Genomic DNA, 20,609 nt, shown 5'->3' on the forward strand with positions numbered 1-20,609 from the left:
AAGCACTGTTGACGTTTCGGGCTGAGACCCTTTGTCAGGACTAACTGAAAGGAGAGGTAGTAAGAGATTTGAAAGTAGGAGGGGGGAGGGGGAAATGTGAAATGATAGAAGACCGAAGGGGGTGGAGTGAAGCTGAGAGCCAGAAAGGTGATTGGCAAAAGGGATGCAGAGCTGGAGAAGGGAAAGGGTTATGGGACATTATGCCTAGGGAGAAAGAAAGAGGGAGAAGGAGAACAGGCAGAGTGATGGGCAGAGAGAGAGAGAAACAAAAAGAGGGCGGTAAAAACTAAATATATCAGTGATGGGGTAAGAAGGGGAGGAGGGGCATTAACAGTCTATGTGTGTGGAGAGGTGAGAAGTGTATCAACCCCTGTCATTCATATGAAGGGTCTTGGCTGAAACATCAACTGTCTGCTTCCCTCTAGAAATGCTGCCTGACCTTCTGAGTTGCCCCCAACAGTTTGTTCAATTTTGCTTCAGATTCCAGTATCTGCAGTCTCTTGGAAAGATTGTCACATGTACATCAAGGCATCGAAACACAGTGAAATGTGACATTTGCATCAAGTCAGATCAGTAAGGTTTGTATTGGGGCTTTGGGGGGGGGGGCAGCCTGTAAGGAAGGCTTTGATTTCAGAGCCATCATAGCATACCCAAGACTCACGAACACCAACCGATACATCCTCACAATATAGGATGAAACCAGAGCACCCAGAGGAAACCCACATGGTCACATGGAGAATGTATAATCTCCTTATGGACAGCAGAGAGAATTGAACCCTGACTGGTGACTGCTGGCTCCGTAAAGCCACTGTGCTATTGTGCCACCTGTATCATCTTCTGCCTCCATATGACTTTTTAAGGTGTGTAGCAAAGGTTCACCAGAATGGTCCCAAAGATAACTCTGTCACACAAGCAGTTCGTAAGCAACCTGGACCATAATTCTTCAGGATTTAAAAGAATGAAAGAGAGAGAAAGCTGCCTGAAACAAAATTGTAGAGGGTTTGATGGTGCAGGCAAGGTGAAAGTGTTTCCTGTGGCTAAGCAAGAAATCTCAAAAACAAAGTGTTAGTCATTTTTGATTGAAATGAAAAATCTCTTCGGAGAACTGATCCTATGCAAATTTAATCCCCACTCCCTGAAAGCTACAACTAATCAGCATCATCATTATGTGCCTTGTTATATGATGTGGGTGTTTATGGTCTTTGGCCATGATTGTTCCTGGCAAGTTTTTTGACAGAAGGAGTTTGCCATTTCCACCTTCCAGGCAGTGTCTTAACAAGATGGGTGACCCAGGCATTATCTGTACTCTTCAGAGATTGTCTGCCTGGCCTCAGTGGTCGCATAACCAGGACTTGTAATCCGCACCAGTTGCTCAGATGACCATCCATCACCCACTGCCATGACTTCACATGACCCTGATCGGGGTTGGGGGGGCAAAGGAGATGCCATACCTTGCCCGAGGGTGAACTGCAGGCTAGTGGAGGGAAGGAGCACCTTACACCTCCTTTGGTAGAGACACATCTCCACCCTGCCACCCATCTGCAATGAGTGGATTTCTCGAAATTCGGAATTGAGAGCTATGCAGATACAAAGAGCAAAATGGGGAGAAGATAGAAGATTATTAGCCTTGATCTTCAGTGGTGGGCAAGTTCTAGGAACCAAGTGGTCACCTTCTGTTTCTTTGGGTCAGATATTCTCTGTGTGTGTGTGTGTGTGTGTGTGGAGACCGAAATAGATGATGCTTCAGGTGGCTGATGGCAACTCATCAATTTGAAGCATCTTTGTCTCTCTGCATATGCACCCCATGTATTTCCAACACTTGGTATTTTTATTTCAGATATTCGGCATCGGCAGTATTTTTTTCTACTTCACTGGTAATCCAGTCCAGTCACCAAACTCAAAGATGTGAACATGATGTTGGGAGATGCAGTGTTGATAGAACAATCAAAAAAAAAGTCAAGTTCTTGTGTGGATAGTGGGGGTGGGAACGATGTATATATTAATGAGTGCAGTTTTACAGCCTGAACTTTTGATCCAATCAATGAAGGGATGATGGTGTAACCTTAAGTGTTCTCCACAGTGGAGGGCTGCGGAAGCTCAGCTGTTGACTTCATTCAAAATTGGATCACTAAATTTCTGTTCATTATGAAGATTCAAGGGTTAATAAAATTGGGAGGGCGGGGCAGGGGGAAGCAAAATACCTGCAGAAGCCCAGGACAAGGGAAGGAGGTCTTGAGGGAGCCTGATCGGTACTTGACAGCCTGTGTAGGTGGAGGGAGGGATGGGAAAGGGGCTTGTTTTGCTGTTGGTGTCTTGTTTTTGTTGCTTGTGTTGTTCTGCTGAACAATGTGGTCATGCTGTGTTGCACTGAAGTAGATGGCGACATGTGCGGGCTTGCACCCAGCACATCCTTTGGTGTGCTGGTTGTTAATACAAATGACGCATTTCACTCTGTGTTTCGCTCTACACACGGTAAATAAATCTCAATCTGAGATCAGATTCAGAACGTGCGGGGAAGAAGGTTAGGCAGCATCTGTGGAAGAGGAAAGATTTAGCATTTTGGATTGAGAACTGTTCATTAGAACTGGGAAGGAGAGGAAAAATAAGTTTTGATTTGCCGAGAGGCTGGGATAGGGATGGGACAAAGGGATTTTGTAAGGGGTAAGGTATGGGTGAATTGTAAACAAGGTCAGCAGGTTAATGAGGAAAATTAGAGAGTGATCAAGGGAAAATGCAGGACAAAGTACTGAGATAGAAAATATGGATCTTATTGGCTCGAAAGGCCAGGTGGCCCATTTTTCAATTTCTTTATTTTCTTCTCCCAGCTTGACGGTTAGGCAATTTAAGGTCACAAGATATAGGAGTAGAAGCAGGCAATTTGGCCCAAAAAGATTGCTTGTGAATTTAATTTCAATTTAGTAAATTCAAGTTATTTAGTAAATCTAGAAAAAGGAAGTTGCATAACAAGGAAGCTCAGTTGTTGGGTTTAATAAATTGGTTTGCCCGTAACTGATGAGCGTAATCTGCCATATTTACGCGGTCTGAATTAAGTGTAACGCCAGAATCAGCCGTTTGGCTGGCTGTCAAGTGGTGTAGAAAGCCATCATAGTCGGGAGTAATTCAGGAACTCTGAATAAATGCTGCCTTGCCCAACTGTTCACATCCTGCGAATAAATAAAAAAGACCTGGCAATTCAGATGTAAACATCTTTGAACTAGTAGTCCAAGTTTACTGAGCCTTCTTTTAAAAAAAAACAAATAACCCTATAAATGGGCACATTGGATCCTAAACAAGAAAGTTGCGCCAGTCTTTTTATAAATCACTGGCTTGTCCTCAGCAAGAGATTCTTGCATTCAATTCTCTTGGCCAGACTTTGGGGAGGTTGCAGAGGAGGTCTGCCAACTTGGTACCAAGGGTGAGACATTTCATGTGGAAGAAATGAGATTATTTTCTGTGAAGCAAAGACAGATGTAGTGGAGCTGGAAAGTTTGTGAACCCTGTAGAATTTTCTGTATTTCTGCATAAATGTGTCCTAAAATATTAAATGTTTAATCCAAATAAATAAGTAACATAAAAACATTATATTTCTTCATTTTCTGTATTGAGTTGTAGTTTATAGCCAAGCAAGGAGTATTCTGTATTGAATATTTCAATAATATTTGAACAATATTGCAAATATAGTGTTTGATCAAGCGCTCTTTGTTTACATAATTCATTATGGGTTACGGATAGAGGATTGGGAAGCTTTTAAAAACCTACAGAGAGCAACTAAAAAATCATTAGGAGGGGAAAAGATGAAATATGAAAGCAAGCTAGCAAACAATATCAAAGTGGATAGTAAAAGCTTTTTCAAGTATGGAAAAAATAAAAGAGAAATGAGAGTAGATATAGGACTGCTAGAAAATGAGGCCGGAGAAATAATAACAGGGGACAGTGAAATGGCAGATGAACTAAATGAATATTTTGCATCACTGTGGAAGACACTAGCAGTGTGCCAGATGTTGAATGGTGTGAGAGGAGGGAAGGGAGTGCAGTTACTATCACAAGGGAGAACATGCTCAAAAAGCTGAAAGACCACCCAGACCAGATGAACAGTATCCTAGGGTTTTGAGAGAGGTAGCGGAAGAAATTGTGGAGATATTAGTAATGATCTTTCAAAAATCATTGGACTCTTCCATGTTGTAGAGGACTGGGAAATTGCAAATGTCACTCCACTCTTTAAGAAAGGAGGAAGGAAGCAGAAAGTAAATTCTAGACCAGTTAGCCTGACCTCAGTAGTTGGGAAGATGTTGGAGCCAGTTGTTAAGGATGAGGTTATGGAGTACTTGTTGACACATGACAAGATAGAACAATGGTTTCCTGAAGGGAAAATCTTTGAAATCTGTTGAAATTCTTTGGGGAGAATAGACGTAGGATAGATAAGGGGGATGCAGTGGATGTATATCTGGACTTTCAGTAGGCCTTTGACAAGTTGCCAAACATGAGGCTGCTTACCACGTTAAGAGTCCATGGTATTACAGGAAAGTTACTAACATAGTTAGGGCTTTGGCTGATTGGTAGGAAGCATCAATGAATTGGCGAACATCGTCGCTGATGAAAATCTAGCACCAGAACAAGTTTACCATGCCGTAGAAAAAAAAATACTATGCTCTACAACCTTTTAATGAAAACACAGCATTGTAGGTAAAGACCAAAAGCCTACTGTTACTTGCTGCTGTTCAACAGCTGACTCGGGTATTCTCCCAAAGCCGCTGTGCTGCTTCTGTTATCCTGCACACATTTTCATTATATTAATGGCGTGTGATAGTCTTCACTGCTAAGTTCACATGTGTGATGAGCAAATGTAAGACGAGGACTGCTTACTGGTAGCACATAAATTCAGAGTCAGAAATGTTGGCGATCCCAAGCTATCTTATTATATATTCCAAAATCCGATAAAATCTAGAAAAGCTCTGGCCCCAGGCATTTTGTCTAAGTGGTATTCAACCTGTATTACCACAAATAAATTAACAAATAATAAAGTATACTCCAGAAGATTGACATTTAGTGTATGGCCAAGGTCGGCATTGAAGACTAAACTACCAATTGTGGGTGCTTAAGCTTTTGCATACATTTTCAAAATGAGGAAAAAGTCGAGTAATAGTACTTCAGGAATTTATAATTTTTATGCTCAAGCCGTTCTTTTGGCTTTGATCTGTGTGTATAATTTTATTATACTGAATAATGCTATTCACCCAAGCGATGAGACTTTTTTTACAAGGAGCAGTGTGAATGGAATTTGGGCAGTGCTGAACTTTCCTTGACCTTCAATGCAGGCTGGGTTTTAATTGACTTCCAGGACAGTATCTGGGTGTTCAATCTTTGTATGCAAGGGTCACCTCTTAGTTTTGTTGTTTAGGAAGTAGATTTATTTTCTTCAAATCTGCCTCCAAACGTAGCCCTCGCATAGACTGACAACAGTGATTGAAGACCAAAACAGTGTTGCAGAATTAGCTCCCCAAAGCAATACAATAACTACTGGCCTGGAGAGGAAGGACCATCAACTCCAGTGCTCCTGCTGCAGCTCCCTCTACATTGGTGAAACCCGTCGTAAATTGGGAGACCACTTCCTTAAGCACTTCCGCACCATCCACTACAAGTGGGACTTCCGATTCCTATTCCCGTTCCAACATGTCAGTCCATGGCCTCCTCTTGTGCCGCCATGAGGCCCCACTCAGGATGGAGGATCAACACCTTGTATTCTGTCTGGATGGTCTCTAACCTGATGGCATGAGTATTGATTTACCCCCCCCCCCCTTCTATACCCCACTCTGACCCCTCTTCTCACCTGCCTATTACTTCCCCGGGTCCCCACTTCCTTCCCTTTCTCCTGTTGTCCACTCTCCCCTCCAATCAGATTCGTTCTTCTCCAGCCCATGACCTTCCCCACCCACCTGGCTTTTCCTACCACCTTCCAGCTCGCCTCCTTCCCCTCTCCACACCTTTTTATTCTGGTATCTCCCCTCTTTCTAGTCTGGAAGGAGGTTCTCAGCCCGAAATGTCGCCTGTTTATTAATTTCCATGGATGCTGCCCGGCCTGCAGAGTTCCTGCAGGATTTTGTGTGTGTTGCTCTGGATTTCCAGCATCTACAAACCTTCTCGTGTTTATCATTAACAATATAATTCAGATATACAGTATACAAATTATTCAAATTATAATTGAATAATTATAATTTAAAACAGGACTGTTTTAGAGTCTGGTGGTTCTGATGTGGATGTAGAGTTGATTTTAGTCACTGAACGTGCCTAACAAACTGGAGTGTCTTTAAATACTACACAGTTCTCTGTCTAGTTTGATGCTGTCCTGCATTCATTTTAGTTATTCAGAGATACAGCACAGTAACAGGACTTCCTGCTCTAACAAGTCCTATAATACCCATGTGACCAATTTAACCTACTAACTTTGGGATGTGGGAGAAAACTGGAGCATTTGGAGGAAATCCACACAGTCACAAGAACGTGCACCAGACCATGATGGGAATTGAACCCAGGACACTGGCACTGTAAAGCATTACGCTAACGGCTATGCTGCCATGCCACCCCAGTCATGGTCATTTTCTGTTCATTCTTCAAACCTGCTTTGAGGTTGATGTGGAGTTTGACGTTGTGGCAATGTGTTCTTAACAGTTTTCCAAATTACCGGTGACTTGCCTCACAAAATGGCATAAAGATATGTCTTTGCAAGCTCATGGCCACCATTTAAATCCAGTTTGAGATTGTTAATTGTCATTCTTCTGTACACAAATGTAAAGGAGAACAAAATGATTGTCACTCCAGATCTTACAGCATAAAAATACACAATAAGCATAAAGTCAAGTCACTTTTTATTGTCATTTCAACCATAACTGCTATGTACAGTACATAGTAAAAATGAGACAACGTTTTTCAGGACCATGGTGTTACATGACACAGTACAAAAACTAGACTAAATTACGTAAAAAACAAAAAAAAACAACTACACTAGACTACAGACCTACCCAGGACTGCATAAAGTGCACAAAACAGTGCAGGCATTACAATAAATAATAAACAGAACAATAGGGCAGTAAGGTGTCAGTCCAGGCTTTGGGTATTGAGGAGTCTGATAGCTTCGGAGAAGAAACTGTTATATAGTCTGGTCATAAGAGCCCGAATGCTTTGGAGCCTTTTCCCAGACGGCAGGAGGGAGAAGATATTGTATGAGGAGTGCATGGGGTCCTTCATAATGCTGTTTGCTTTGCAGACGCAGCGTGTAGTGTAAATGTCCGTGATGGTGGGAAGAGAGACCCCGATGATTTTCTCAGCTGAAGAACAAAATAAAAACATTTAAATATAAATACATTAAATGAGCTTATATACATAGATTGTATGTACATAAAGTGATGCTGGGCACAGGAGTGTTTGTACGTAAAGTGCCTCTGACAGGAAATGCTGAAGTAGTGCTGGTGCAGATGTTGATTAGCCTGACGGCTTGGACTGTCTGGAGTCCGGTGGTTTTGATGTGGATACTGCCCGGTCTCTTCCCTGATGAAAGTGTGACAGATAGTCCACGGGCAGGCTCGGTGGGATGCTTCATGATACTGCTCTCTGTTGTCCAGCATCTTTTTGTATAAATGACCTTGTTGGCAGGTAGGCTGATGCCAGTGATGCACTGGGCAGTTTTAACTGCCATTGTAGAGCCTTCCCGTCTGCCACAGTGGAGTCTGCTGTCAGGAAAACTATTGTTATTCCAGATCTGATGCAGCATCAGGAAGAAAAACACAATAAGATAAAAACCACAATAATAATAAAAAAGCATAATATAAATAGATCTGATGGCTTTCGTACATTGATTGTGCTGTGTGACCCCGGGGAGGATTTTCTCCTGGAGATGGAAGCTGCAGCCAGCAAAAGGCTGTTGTCAACACGTGGGAGATCGTTGCACGATAACTAGTGATAAACAGAATTCTGTTGGGTAGGGTAGAATGCTAAATAGAAATAAACTAAGTTTTAGTGAAAATGAAATGAACCGGGTTAATTTGGCAGCAGACCGATCAGGAACAGGGAAAAAGCTTTAAAGAAAATCATTATGTATAAAATTGTATAAACACCAGCAGCACAATGCACTATTGACTGGTATCTCAACTGTGATTGTGATTCCAGTGGTGTGTGTGATGAACCACCTTCTAACTTACAAGGTGCTTTCAACAGTAACCTCTGGGGTTTCACTACCTTGGAAAGTATTTTGATACTTTACATGAGATGTCAGCATCCATCACAGCCTTGTCTAATGTGGCAAGTTGGTATACCGGGTGTTAAGTATTTTTTTTGCAGCTATTGTAATAGTTTCTGCTGGGACCCATTGGCCACACGATCCTGAAGACCAAGGTGAGGACAGGGACGCTCTTGGAACAAGCAACAGGAAGCTATTTTGAAAGTCATGTTCAGGACATCAAACCACGTCTTGAAAACAAAAATAATATAAAATGTAAATCAGATTATTTTTGAATGAATTCCTAATTAATAGTGTGTAGACAGCTTCCTTCATTTAAAGTAACACGTGCACAAAAAAGTGGTGGGGGAAGAGATGCATCTCTACCAAAGGAACTGTAAGGCACTCCTTCCCTCTGCTAACCTGTAGGTCCCCCTTGGGTAAGGTGTGGCACCTGCTTAGCACTCCCCCTCCCCCGGAATCAGGGTCACGTGAAGCCATGGGAGCAGGTGGTGGATGGTAAATGAGCAGCTGGTGCAGATCACAAGTCCTGGTTATGTGACCACTGACACTAGGCAGGCTATGTCTGAAGAGCATGGCTAATGTCTGGGGTCACCTGGCATTGGCAAGCCACTTCTGCAGAAAAGCTTGCCAGAAACAATCATGGACATGGAAAGACCATGATCGCCCACGTCATACAACACAGCACCTAACGCATGGAAGATACCGCCACCTTTCAACCTCCGGAGGAAACTGTTGCAGAGTGAAATTGGGGGAAGTGCATCTGATCTGAACCTGCTTGGCCTTTTATTTAACAGTATAATTGAATATTACTCCTAGATATTTTGAAAAAGCATTCATAGCAATTTATTAATATTTGTCAGGGTGTCATTTATTTTTAAGCTAGTACTTGTCATGAATGTCTTAGTTGAGTTATAGACCTTCTCGAGGTTTTGACCTGACATGCCAGTTCCTTTTCTCCCTGGGATGCTGCCGAGTTCTTCAAGCAGATTGTTGTACATCTTTCTACCTCCAGGATATATTTATGCACCCTTGGTCACTACATTTTCTCCACATCCCCACTCTCCACCCCCCCCCCCCCAAAATTTCTCACTCTCTATATCTCCTCCATATTCCCTGTAACATAATGTCAACTAATCAAAACAAGACCTGTTATTAGAGGACCATGTTACTGGTTGGAGCAATCTTAACATTAATAACAAAACAAATGCCATGTTTTTATGTAGAATTTGAGGTGGCGCTTTAATGTAGCAGTTAGCATAATACTCTTAAAGCAGCAGTGGCCCAGGTTGAATTCTGCTGCTTGTCTGTGAGGAGGATATATGTTCTCCCTGGGACCACATGGGTTTCCTACGGGTGCTGCAATTTCCTGCCACTTTCCAAAGACATATGAGTTAGTAGGTTAATTGGTCACATGGGTATAATTGGGCGGCACTGGCTCATTGCAGTGGAAAGATCTGGTACCGATCCGTATCTCTAAATTTTAAAAATGGAATTTGTGCTCTATAAATTGGCATTAAAACTGCACAATGTAGGAATAATTGTATAATTCCAGGTTTGGTGACATTCCCACTGAAGGAAATTGACCGTCATTACATCATTTCCTGTTCTTGTTGCATTTTCTGGTGGATTCAGTTTGCTTTCATTGGGTGTAGCCGTTATTCCCTCAACGGCCTCCTCTTTAAAAAGAAAAATTTTGAGTGAATTGCTGTGATGTGCCTTGCCTTCCAACCCATCACCTGATGTCCTTATTGACAATAAAACAAAATCACAGAATTGGCATTATCTTGTTGCTGCTTAACATTCGCAAACTGTCGGCCATGTTTCCTTCCTTTACAGTCGAAGTTATACTGGGACATGAGCTTGTAAGCAACACTCAGAAGTCCAGTACTTTCCAGTCTCGGTTAATACTTCAGTGCTGTAAAATTTCTATTCAACCACAGAATCTGTTGACCTCATACCCCATCCGTACCCATCCACTCAATCACATGCACTCCAGAAGGCTCCAAATCCCAGCTTGAAGCTTGCTTTTCAATCCGGCAGCTTGGCATTTGTTCTGAAAGTAATAGCTAGCCACGGCAACTGTGCAGTATCTGGTGTCCAGCTTACAGATGCACTCTGGGAATAGTCCATACTCCTAAATACACATGCTGCTTTCTTTAAAAATTCACTCACATGGCTCATCGGTTGATCAATACAATAATTAATATTTAAAAAGAATATGTAACGAAAACTATAGCCTCATTGTTATATTGCCAAAACGTAGAATAATGCTGCAGTTGATGGAAAATTTATCTTCAGTTAGGAGCTTAACACTGATATGTTAATTTTTAAAATGTCATTGGTATAAACAGTCTTTGTCAACGAAGTGTTTAATTTTTCTCTTGTCCTTCCCTTGCTCCTGTGGTTGTCATCCCCTCCCCAGTCATCTCCACCTGCCTCCAGGTACTCATATTGCACCTTTCCTGCCTCCTGCCCCCACTTTCTGCTTGTGGCCATGGTAGCGTAGTGGTTAGCATGACACAGTTACACCATCAGGGATCACCACACAGAGTTCAATTCCCGTCACTGCTTGTTAGGAGTTTGTACGTTCTCCGCGTGTCAGTGTGCTTTTCATCTAGGTTCCCTAGTTTGTTCTGAAAGGTGTATGGGACAGGGGTTGAGTGAGTTATGGGCTTGCTATATTGGCCCTAGGAATCTGGCAAAGTGTCCAGCACAATCCTCTCCTGTATTATTTGACACATACAATGCATTTCACTGTGCAGGGTAATGTAATTGGTGGAACAGTACACAATTCACAACCACCAACATTGAGCTGGGGTTCACTTCGAAAGGCTGATCTGACGTGATGATGTAATCCCATGAAGTTATGTCACCGTGCTTTGTGTTCAGGGTTGAGAGGAAAATAAAGGAATTATTACAGTTTTCCTTAAGCCTAAAATGCCTCACACTGTTTTATTTGTAAAAATCTGCATCTGTATCTTTTGATGTACATGTGACATATAAAGCTAATCTTTACTTATCTTCGCTCCTGCCCCCTTTCCTCCTCCACCCACAGGTGCCCCAAACCCCCTCCTACATATGGATATTCCTTAGTTCTCCACCCCCTTACTTCTGTCTTGCTCCCATTTGCCCTTCACCTTTTCTCTATGGCCCCCCTTCCCCTTTTTAGCACTCTACCTCGTTCCGCATCATTTCATTCCAAAATCTGTGTGCCTTACTGATTACCACCAACAGTGACGCAAAGGACCTTGTTTGTGTTTTATGCTCTTTCCCAGTTGGAAAGCGACTCCTCTTTGCTTAGCAACTAAGTCTGGCAGAGGGCTGAGAATCATTTAAACAGCAAAGTGCCTTCACCAGGGCATTACATGCTTTTTCAATTTGACTAATTAAATTCTGATTCTTTCTGATTTTGTTTCTTGTCATTGAATTTTAACTTCTGGTCCTGAGTGATCCAACCGCCTTTATATGATTTTGACAGTCATGCAGCCTAGGTTCTCATTACTCAAGTGTCAAATGACATGGTGGTGTGGCAGACAGGGCACCAGCCTCACTGATCTAGTGACTGGGGTTCAATCCCGTCACTAACTCATAACCCATAGCCACCTTTGATTCTTGCCCGCACTGCGCCAAAATATGTAGATCCCGGATTGGCCTCTACAGCCACTTGAGAACCCACTGGCAGACAACCCATTTAGAGAACATCATACTTGACTCAACTGATCACATTATGACTTCTATGACTACTAATTTTGCACACACACCCCCATGGCTGTATGAGTCTTCATCTCTCTTTCTTCTCCCCCCCCCCACCCCCCCACCTTGCTCCAGTTCCCCAAAGATATGCTGGTTGCTAGGTTAATTGACCACTGTAACTGAGTGCTGAAGTTTGAACTGAGGCTGTGGCCATCTCCTGAATTGGCTGCAGTCACGCCTGGCTTCACGTCTGTGGACTCCCTTTCGTAAACTTCAGTTCTGAATGCTACTTGTGCTTACTTTTTATTGTTTGGATGATTTGTGTTTGCTGGTATTTTTTTTTCAATGGGGTTTATTTGGTTTCTTTCTTTGGTGGCTGCCTGTGAGGAGATGAATCTCAAGTTTGTATAAAGTATACATACTGTGATAATATATGTACTTTGAAATTACACGTCGTGCAGGTGGCCAGTGGAAGGATCGAGGGACTTTGGTGTTTGCTGTCAGTGGGTGAGATAATAGGTCGGAAGGAAATAACTGGAGAAACTGATTGCTCCAAAAGCTGGCATAGACTTGATGGGCTGAGTGGTTGCTGAATTGTCATTACAAAGTATATTGATGTGGAATGTGGGCAGTTCAAGTCTACTGGACAGTGAAAGGAGTGCAGCACTATTGCCCAACCCAGTGAAGGCTTTCCCCTGGGTCCGCATATAGTTGTCACTGGCTAATGGTCAGGCCTTAGTTTTCCTTTAAGGCTAAGGAAAATGTGGTCAATAGTAGCAGCCCTCAGCAGAGTCCCAGATGAACTTTACTATCTTCATTCAGGCTAGGGAGAATTGCTGATTTATTTCTCAAACTCATTGAACTGCTGTCCAGTGAATAGATTCTGTTAGTGGAAGTTTTATTTCTAACTCTCCCTGTTCCCTGCTTTTTATTCCAGATTGGGAGAGTCTAGGACCAGAGAGCACAGCTTCTGCATACAAAAATGTTTGTTTAGAACAGAGATTAGGAGGAATTCTTCAGTAGAGGGTGGTGAATCTGTGGAATTCAGTTACACAGACGGCTGTGGAAGCCAAGTCACTGGGTATATTTAAAGCAGAGGTTTGATAGGTTCTTGATTAGTCAAATGTAATGGGTAGAAGGCAACAGAATGAGTCAAGATGGAAAATAAATCAGCCATGATGCAATGGCGAAGTAGACTCATTGGGTCCAATGGCCTAATTCCGCTCCCATGTCTTACATAGTCATTGATTTATATGATAGAATGCAAGGCAGACATTGGCTTCACACTCTGCCTCAGACTGATGAGTGGAAAGTGGGTGCACTTTCCAGTGGACCCCCATTGGGTCGAAGCTGGTCATTTTGCCTTGTGGTAGTTTACCGAGGGGGGGCTGAACCACTGGGTGTTGGTATTGTCACAGTGAAACATATCCTGCCTTCGGGAGGTGCATAAAATGGAAATTCCAATGCAAAGAAAGCAATCTTCATGTTCTGGCTCTGGACAAAGTGGAAAGGAAACCAACTTGGAGACCTCTTCCACCTCTGCATAAGAGGAGCAGAATTAGGGCATTTAGCCCATTGAGTCTGCTCCGCCATTCGATTGTTATCCCTCTTAATCTCATTTTCCTGCCTTCTCCCCATAATCTTTGATACCCTTACTAATCAGGAATCTACCAGCCTCTGCTTTAAATATACCCAGCTATATGGCAATGAATTCCACCGACTCACCACTAGCTGGCTAATGGAGCTCCTCCACCTTGTGACCATTTTAACCCTTATTCACATTTTTCCTCCTGCAGATGTACATTAAACAATAAGAAACGTAACTAGAGAAAGAGGCAAATCTTTATAATATTCATGAACCTTTTGAAATATCCCAGAACATTTAGTTTTTGAAGGGTCTTTAGGAAATGTAATTTCAAGTGGTCATTTGGTTTGGTTTGAAATTTTATTTCACTTCATGTAAAATGACTCGATTCCTGGAGCAGCTCCTTGTGAGGTGTTGATGTAACTGGCAGTCGTTGGGCGTGCAACGATCAAGCATGTTAAGCATTGTTGGTTCCCCCTCTTCTTTGGGTGGCTCAGTAGCTTATCACTAGGGCAATTACTTTAAGGCACCAAAGATTTTTGATTGAGGTTTGATTCTGTCGCTGTCCGTTACAAGTTTGTACGTTCTCTCCTTGGGCAGGTGTGTTTCCTCCAGGTGCTCCAGTTTCCTTTCACATTGCAAAGACGTACTGATTAGCAAGTTCTGGGCATGCTCTGTTGGCACCAGAAGCATTCCAACACAATCTTTACTGACCTCATTAGACTCCGGTGGCAAGAGTTCATTGTATTAAACCACAAAGATGAGAAAGCCTGCCTGAAGTCCAAAGCAACATACACAGAATACTGGAGGAACTCAGTAGGTTGAGCAACATCTATGGAAAAGAGTAAACATTCAACATCTTGGGCCAAGAATAATCTTCAGGAAGACCCTTCTTTCATTGTATGTTCTGATATAAACGTCACAAATAAAACCGACCTTTAAATCTTTCTGGTGGCAGCACTTGAGCAACTTGATAATTTCTTGCCACTCACCTATAATGGAAGTTCTCCCCAGCATTTAGGACTGGTAGGAAACCGGAACAGCTGAGGGCAAACCCACGCAGTCAAGGGAGAACATACAAACTCCAGACAGACAACATCTGAGGTTGGCGTCAAACCCAGTTCTCTGGAGATTTGAGGCGCAAAACTCACCACGTCAAGTGAAAAGTGGGAGCCTCGTCAATGGTGTCCATGTGCCCAATGAATAAAGAATAGTGTTTCCCATGTGTTTCCCTTTTGTAATTGTGTTGCTCAATTTTCTAGGTGAAGGGCTGGGAATTATTGTTGAGTGATTGAAAAGCGATGAAGGGAAATTGCTTCACTTATATCTGGTGTTGGTTCTAAATTCTAAGTCATAGAAGGAAAGAAAAATGGAAAGAAATAACCATTGCTGTTCCAAGATCCTGGAAAATAGAATTTTACTAGAGGATGATGCAATAATTGCAGACTTACTGTAACTGAACATTGATTGTTGAGCCAGGAAATGTATAAATTCCCCTGTTAGTAGAACAGATCACAAATATCTGCTGCGTTGTTTTCCAAAGCAAATAATGTCAAACCTTTTCTGAAGTGAAGTAAATTCAGTCACAACCCTTTGTCTATAAGACACAGCAGAATTAAGCCATTCGGCCCATTAAGTTTGTCATTGCTCTTTGGCTTGATCTTGGGGCGATGTGCTGTTTCATCCTTGTTTACCACCAGTTTCAGTATTAACAGAATGCAATCGTATAATATTTAGTTTGCTGATAAGATGCCATTTACTCTATTAATGTGAGTTGGCTTCATATGTGTTGGCTGAATGCACAAGATTAACATCGGTGACATACAAACGTCATGCCTCAGTGTGTTTTGGCTGCAACTTTCAAAGTTCGAAGTAAATTCATTATCAAATACTTATATTTTACCATATACCACGCTGAGGTTCATTTTCTTGCAGTAGAACAAAGAAATACAATAGACTCCATGAAAAGCTACACACAAAGACTGACAACCAACCAATGTGCAAAAGAAGACAAGCTGCAAATATGAAAAAAGTATATAAATAATACTGAGAACATGCGTTTGTAGAGTCATTGAAAGGAAGTCCGTAGATTGTGGAATCAGTTGAGTGAGGTGATTGAAGTTGTCCATTTGGTTCAGGAACCTGATGGTTGTAGGGCAATAATTGCTCCTGAACTTGGAGGTGTGGGAACTTTGGCCCTGGTAACTTCTTCCCAATGGGAGCAGTGAAAATGGACTACACCCTGGATAGCCGGGTTCCTTGACAATGGATGTTGCTTTCTTGTGACAACGATCTTTGTAAGTATGCTCAATGGCATGGAGGGCTTTGCCTGTGATGGACTGGGCTGTACCCACCACTCTTTGCAGACTTTTTAAATTCCTGGGCTTTGGCGTTTCCAACTCAGTCCAGGAATCAACCAGTCAAGATACACAAAGAAGGGTCTTGGCCCAAAATATGGACTGTTTACTCTTTTCCATAGATGCTGTCAGATTTACTGAGTTCCTCCGACAGTTTGTGTGTGCTGCTTTGGATTTCCAGCTTCTACAGACATTCTCATGTTTGTGATAGGATATTCCCCACTGCGCATCTATAGAAATACAGAAAACTTTCAAACTTAAATATAGATCATATAGAAATGTATTCACACGAGATATAAGGTTGAAGAGAGAAGGCATTTATTGCCAAACTGTTTAAATAATGAGGTGCAGTCAGGGAACTCCATTATAAACACAACTCTTAGTTGTATGCATCTGTTGACGACCCCTACCTGCATCATATCTGCCAGAGGGGAAAAGTTTGTTTAAAAGCTCATCTACTTTTATCTGCAGGTGTCTGTTCTACACTACCTGCTTTGTAATCGCTCCTATTATATTTTTTCTTTGTTGTATTTGCCATGTTTAATGACTCTGAATCATTTGACAGTTTGAGTTTAAAACATCAGACAATGTGGTGAATTGACCTGCAGACACTAGTTTCAATGGGAATCATAAATTTCAGCTGCAGAATCTCCTAAGTTTCAAAGCTTCCCACTATGCTGAGTGCAAAGTCTCAAAATCTAATAAGTTATTTGCACTATTGAAGTCCAACACTGGAGTCGGGGAGTTGTCCCTCCAATCCTTCCCAGGTGAGATCTGGAATCGGATAGAAGATTAATTTCTTCAGTTCTCTGCAAGTGAAGAGGGAAAGGAGAGTTAGAATTTCTGAAAAAAAAATCTCTTTGGTTAACTTTTAAGTTTTTACTAGGTTGATTTATATTTTTAATTCACTGTCTCTGTTTTTATCATCATTTCAAATTTTTGTCAGAAATTTGAAAAGGTTATAATACTGGACAGCTTTGACAGAAGGCAGAGTTACATCCCAAGCTTTTTCCCCAGTTTTGTCAGGGGACGAACAGGTGGGTGGGAAGTCAGCAACTGGCTGCCTGAAGTCCGATCATTGAGATTTCCCCAGTTGATTGCAATACATGGATGTGTGGGAAGGGGTCAGAAAGATTAACTGAAAGGGGTCAGAAAGATGGGACTGATCTATGCTGGACCTCAGAGAAATTGGCTGATTGGGTCCGGCACAGACCAGTTCCAATATTTCCAATAACAAAGATGTTGTATTGAACGCAAGAAGTTCTGCAGATGCTGGAAATCATGATGAAGAGTTTCAGCCCACAATGTTGTCTCTTCATTCTTCACTTGCTCTGATGAGTTCCTCCAGCATTTTCTGTATGTTATCTTGTATCAGACTTCAGTGAAGCCAAATTTTGAGTATTGTGTGTTATTCTGGTCACCTACTTATGGGAAAGATACTCGCAAATTTCTGCAGATATACCATGGAGATCATTCTAATTAGTTACATCACCATCTGGTATGGAGGAGTCACTGCACTGGTCTATGAAAAGCTGCAGAAAATTGTAAACTCATTTAGCTCCTCGGCATCCAGGACACCTTCAAAAGGCAATGCCTTGTAAAGGTGGCATCCTTCAGTAAGAACCTCTGTCACCCAGGAGTTGCCCCCTTCTCATTGCTACTGTCAAGGAGGAGGTATAGGGAGCCTGAAAACACACAATCAACATTTCAGGAACAGCTCCTACCCTTCCAACATCAGATTTCTGAATGGACAATTAACCCATGAACACTACCTCAGTTTTTGTTCTCCACTCTTTTTGCACTGCTTATTTAATTTAATTTCCTTTTTTTTTGACATATACTTAATGTAAATTACAGATTTAGCAATGCACTGTTGCAACAAAACAACAAATTTCATGACATATTTCGGTACTATTAAACTAGATGTTTGATTCTGAGTAAGATTGAAACAGTACTGATAAAATTTACAAGGATACTGCTGGGACTTGAAAACCTGAGTAATAGGGAAAGGTTGAATACGTTGGGGCATTTTCTCCCCCTGGAGCATAGGAAAATGAGGGGAGATTTGATAAAGGTATACAAAATTATGAGGGTTATAGATAGGGTCGATGCAAGCAGGCCTTTTCCACTGAGGTTGGGTGAAACTAGAACTAGAGGTCATAGGTTCAGGGTGAAAGATGGAATATTCGAAGGGAACTAGATGGGAGTTTCTTCGCTCAGAGTGTGGTGCAGGTGTGGAACAAGCTGCTAGTGGAAATAGCGCATGTGGGTTCAATTTCAACATTTAAGAGAAGTTTGGATAAGTACATGAATGGGAGGTAAGGAGGGCTTTGGTCTGGATGGAGTTTGATGGGACTAGACAGAATAACAATTCAGCATGGACTAGATGGGCCAAAGGGCCTGTTTCAGTGCTGTACTGTTCTGTGACTCTATGACTTTAACTGCTCTGCTGTATTTGCCATAATTGTTATTTCTTTTCACTGTTTGCAGCACACAACCGCTGTGAGGTGGTGAAAGTCCTACTGTGTGCCTCCAAGGAAGGCTTTCCCGTTTCTGTGCTGGCAGAAGAGAATTTCCAGTATGTGCAAGACGCCACCTACGATATGGCACGGTTTCTGGTGAGCAGCGCTGGATCCCAGGAAGCACTCAATGCCATCCGGATAATGGATAACTTCCGCATGTCCTCTGCCGACGCGACGCTGCTCGATAAAGATCTGACCTTAAAGGTGCAACATTTGGTGCTGCCTTCCAAGTGGAACGTCCTGGGACCGGACACCAAGCTGCAAGGTAGGGTTCCAGTACAATGCGGTAATCTACAGGTACATAATGACAAAGGCCATTCACACTTCATTTGCTGTAACACTGATGGAGCCTGTCATTTTGATCCACGAATCCACCCTCGGGGGCATGCTCTCGATATCTAACAGGTTATATCATGTTTAAGATGGTTCCTTTAGTGAGAGTCTTAAGTGAGGACAGCTTTTTTTAAATTTTATTTTTATTTGGATAAAGTATCAGCAAGTATTACATAAACTTGTTTACATTTAAAACCTTTTCCATGATAGCTATTAAATATCGAGGGACCAAGATAGCGTTCCTATGCCGTATGGTCTTATGTTGTTATTCATATTGATATTATATAGAACAGAGAATGGTACAGGCCTTTCAGCCCAGGTTGTTGTGCTATCCCTTTAAATTAATCTAAGATTAATCAGACCCTTCCCCCCCACCAACATAGCCTTCCATTATTTTTTCATCTATGTGCCTATCTAAGAGTTTCTTAAATACCCCAGTGCAGTGGTTCCCAATGTGGGGCATATGCCCCACAGGGGGGTAATTTGATTTTTAAGGGGGGCAATTCGAGAATGAGTTATTAATAGTGAATTTTTTCTAGTAAGTCTGTGTGAGTATGAGTGTGTGTGCGAGTTAATACATATGTGTATATACAGTATGCATACATAAAAATACTTGTGTGTATGTACATGTGTAATTGCGTATGTACTGTATATATAGTGTATCACCATCATTACAACCATCAAATGGCTTTCATAATTAAATTAATGAATTGACTGATGTAGGAAGGAACGAATGAACAAGTCCAAACGCGTAAGAAACTCGTACGAGGTCGCGCCAATGCTGCTTTTTGCAGTAGCTTTCGGTTCTTGGTGGTGTGGAGGTGTGTACATTGCGTCATCTCTTTTAAACAGTGTACCTGTCTTTGCTGTAGAAACGAATTGGCATTGTTTTATTTATTTATTGTTATTATTATTTTAATATCACTTAATGTTTTTTTTACAATTTTTTAGTAATTTCTTCCTCAGAACTTTAACAGTTCTTTGGTTCTTTTATTTTTCTCTTTCATGAATGCCATATTCTTTGGAAGCTTGTTTAAACCAAGTTAATGGTCTTTTAGGCTTCCTCCAGGTGAATAGGAGTTCACTTTTTGAATAATAAGAATTATACATCACCACAGGGGGCATCAGGATTTTAGAGGTGATTAGGTGGGGCATGACCAAAAAAAGGTTGGGAACCACTGCCCTAGTGTATCTGCTTCCATCACCAACACCCCTGGCAGCAGGTTCTGTGCACCCACCACTCTGTGCAAGTAAAAAATCTGCCTCTGACCTTCCTCCATAACACCTCAAAGTTGTGCCCCTTGTATTAGCAATTTCTGCCCTGGGGAAAAGTCTCTGGCTGTCCACTTGATCTGTGCCACTGATCATCGCTGTCAATTCACCTCTCACCCTCCTTCGCTCCAACGAGGAAAGCCTTAGCTTGCTTAAGCTATCCTTGTAAAATGTGCTCTTTAATCCAGACGTTTATAATTGTCGCAGGTGCCAAGATATAGTAAAGAACTTGCAGGTCAAATCATCACACAGTGCATTGAGCTAGATTAAGATAAAACAATAACAATGTAGAATAAAGTGTAAAAACTATCAAAAAAGTGCAATACAAGTGAGCAGTAAAGTGCAAGGTCGTAATGAAGTAGACTATGTTATTACCAATGTGGTGCTCTGCAGGGCTCTGTGTTGGGACCGCTTTGTAAGTTGTATGTCAGTGGTTTGTGTGGTGGAATTGTTGCTTTGTGGCCAAGTTTGCAGACAATACTAACAACAGTGGAAGAGCAGGTAGTGTTGAGGAAGCAGGGAGGCTGAGAAGGACTTGGGCGGAATAGGAGAATGGGCAAAGAACTGGCAAAAGGAGTACAGTGCCAGGACTTTTATGGTTATACATTTTGGTA

At 41.9% G+C, this 20,609-nt stretch overlaps 1 protein-coding gene across 9 annotated transcripts in view; it reads left to right on the top strand.

The window, feature by feature from the left end:
• Positions 1-20,609, top strand: part of LOC132382584 (A-kinase anchor protein 13-like) — a 548,542-nt gene that overhangs the window by 182,393 nt on the left and 345,540 nt on the right. For all 9 annotated transcript variants that reach the window (XM_059952931.1, XM_059952933.1, XM_059952936.1 and 6 more), the window contains exon 5: positions 18,359-18,655. In XM_059952931.1, the coding sequence (XP_059808914.1) occupies positions 18,359-18,655 (297 nt within the window). The remainder of the gene's footprint in view (positions 1-18,358; positions 18,656-20,609) is intronic.

The sequence above is a fragment of the Hypanus sabinus genome, chromosome 28, assembly GCF_030144855.1.
Source record: "Hypanus sabinus isolate sHypSab1 chromosome 28, sHypSab1.hap1, whole genome shotgun sequence".
NCBI classification, from domain to species: domain Eukaryota; kingdom Metazoa; phylum Chordata; class Chondrichthyes; order Myliobatiformes; family Dasyatidae; genus Hypanus; species Hypanus sabinus.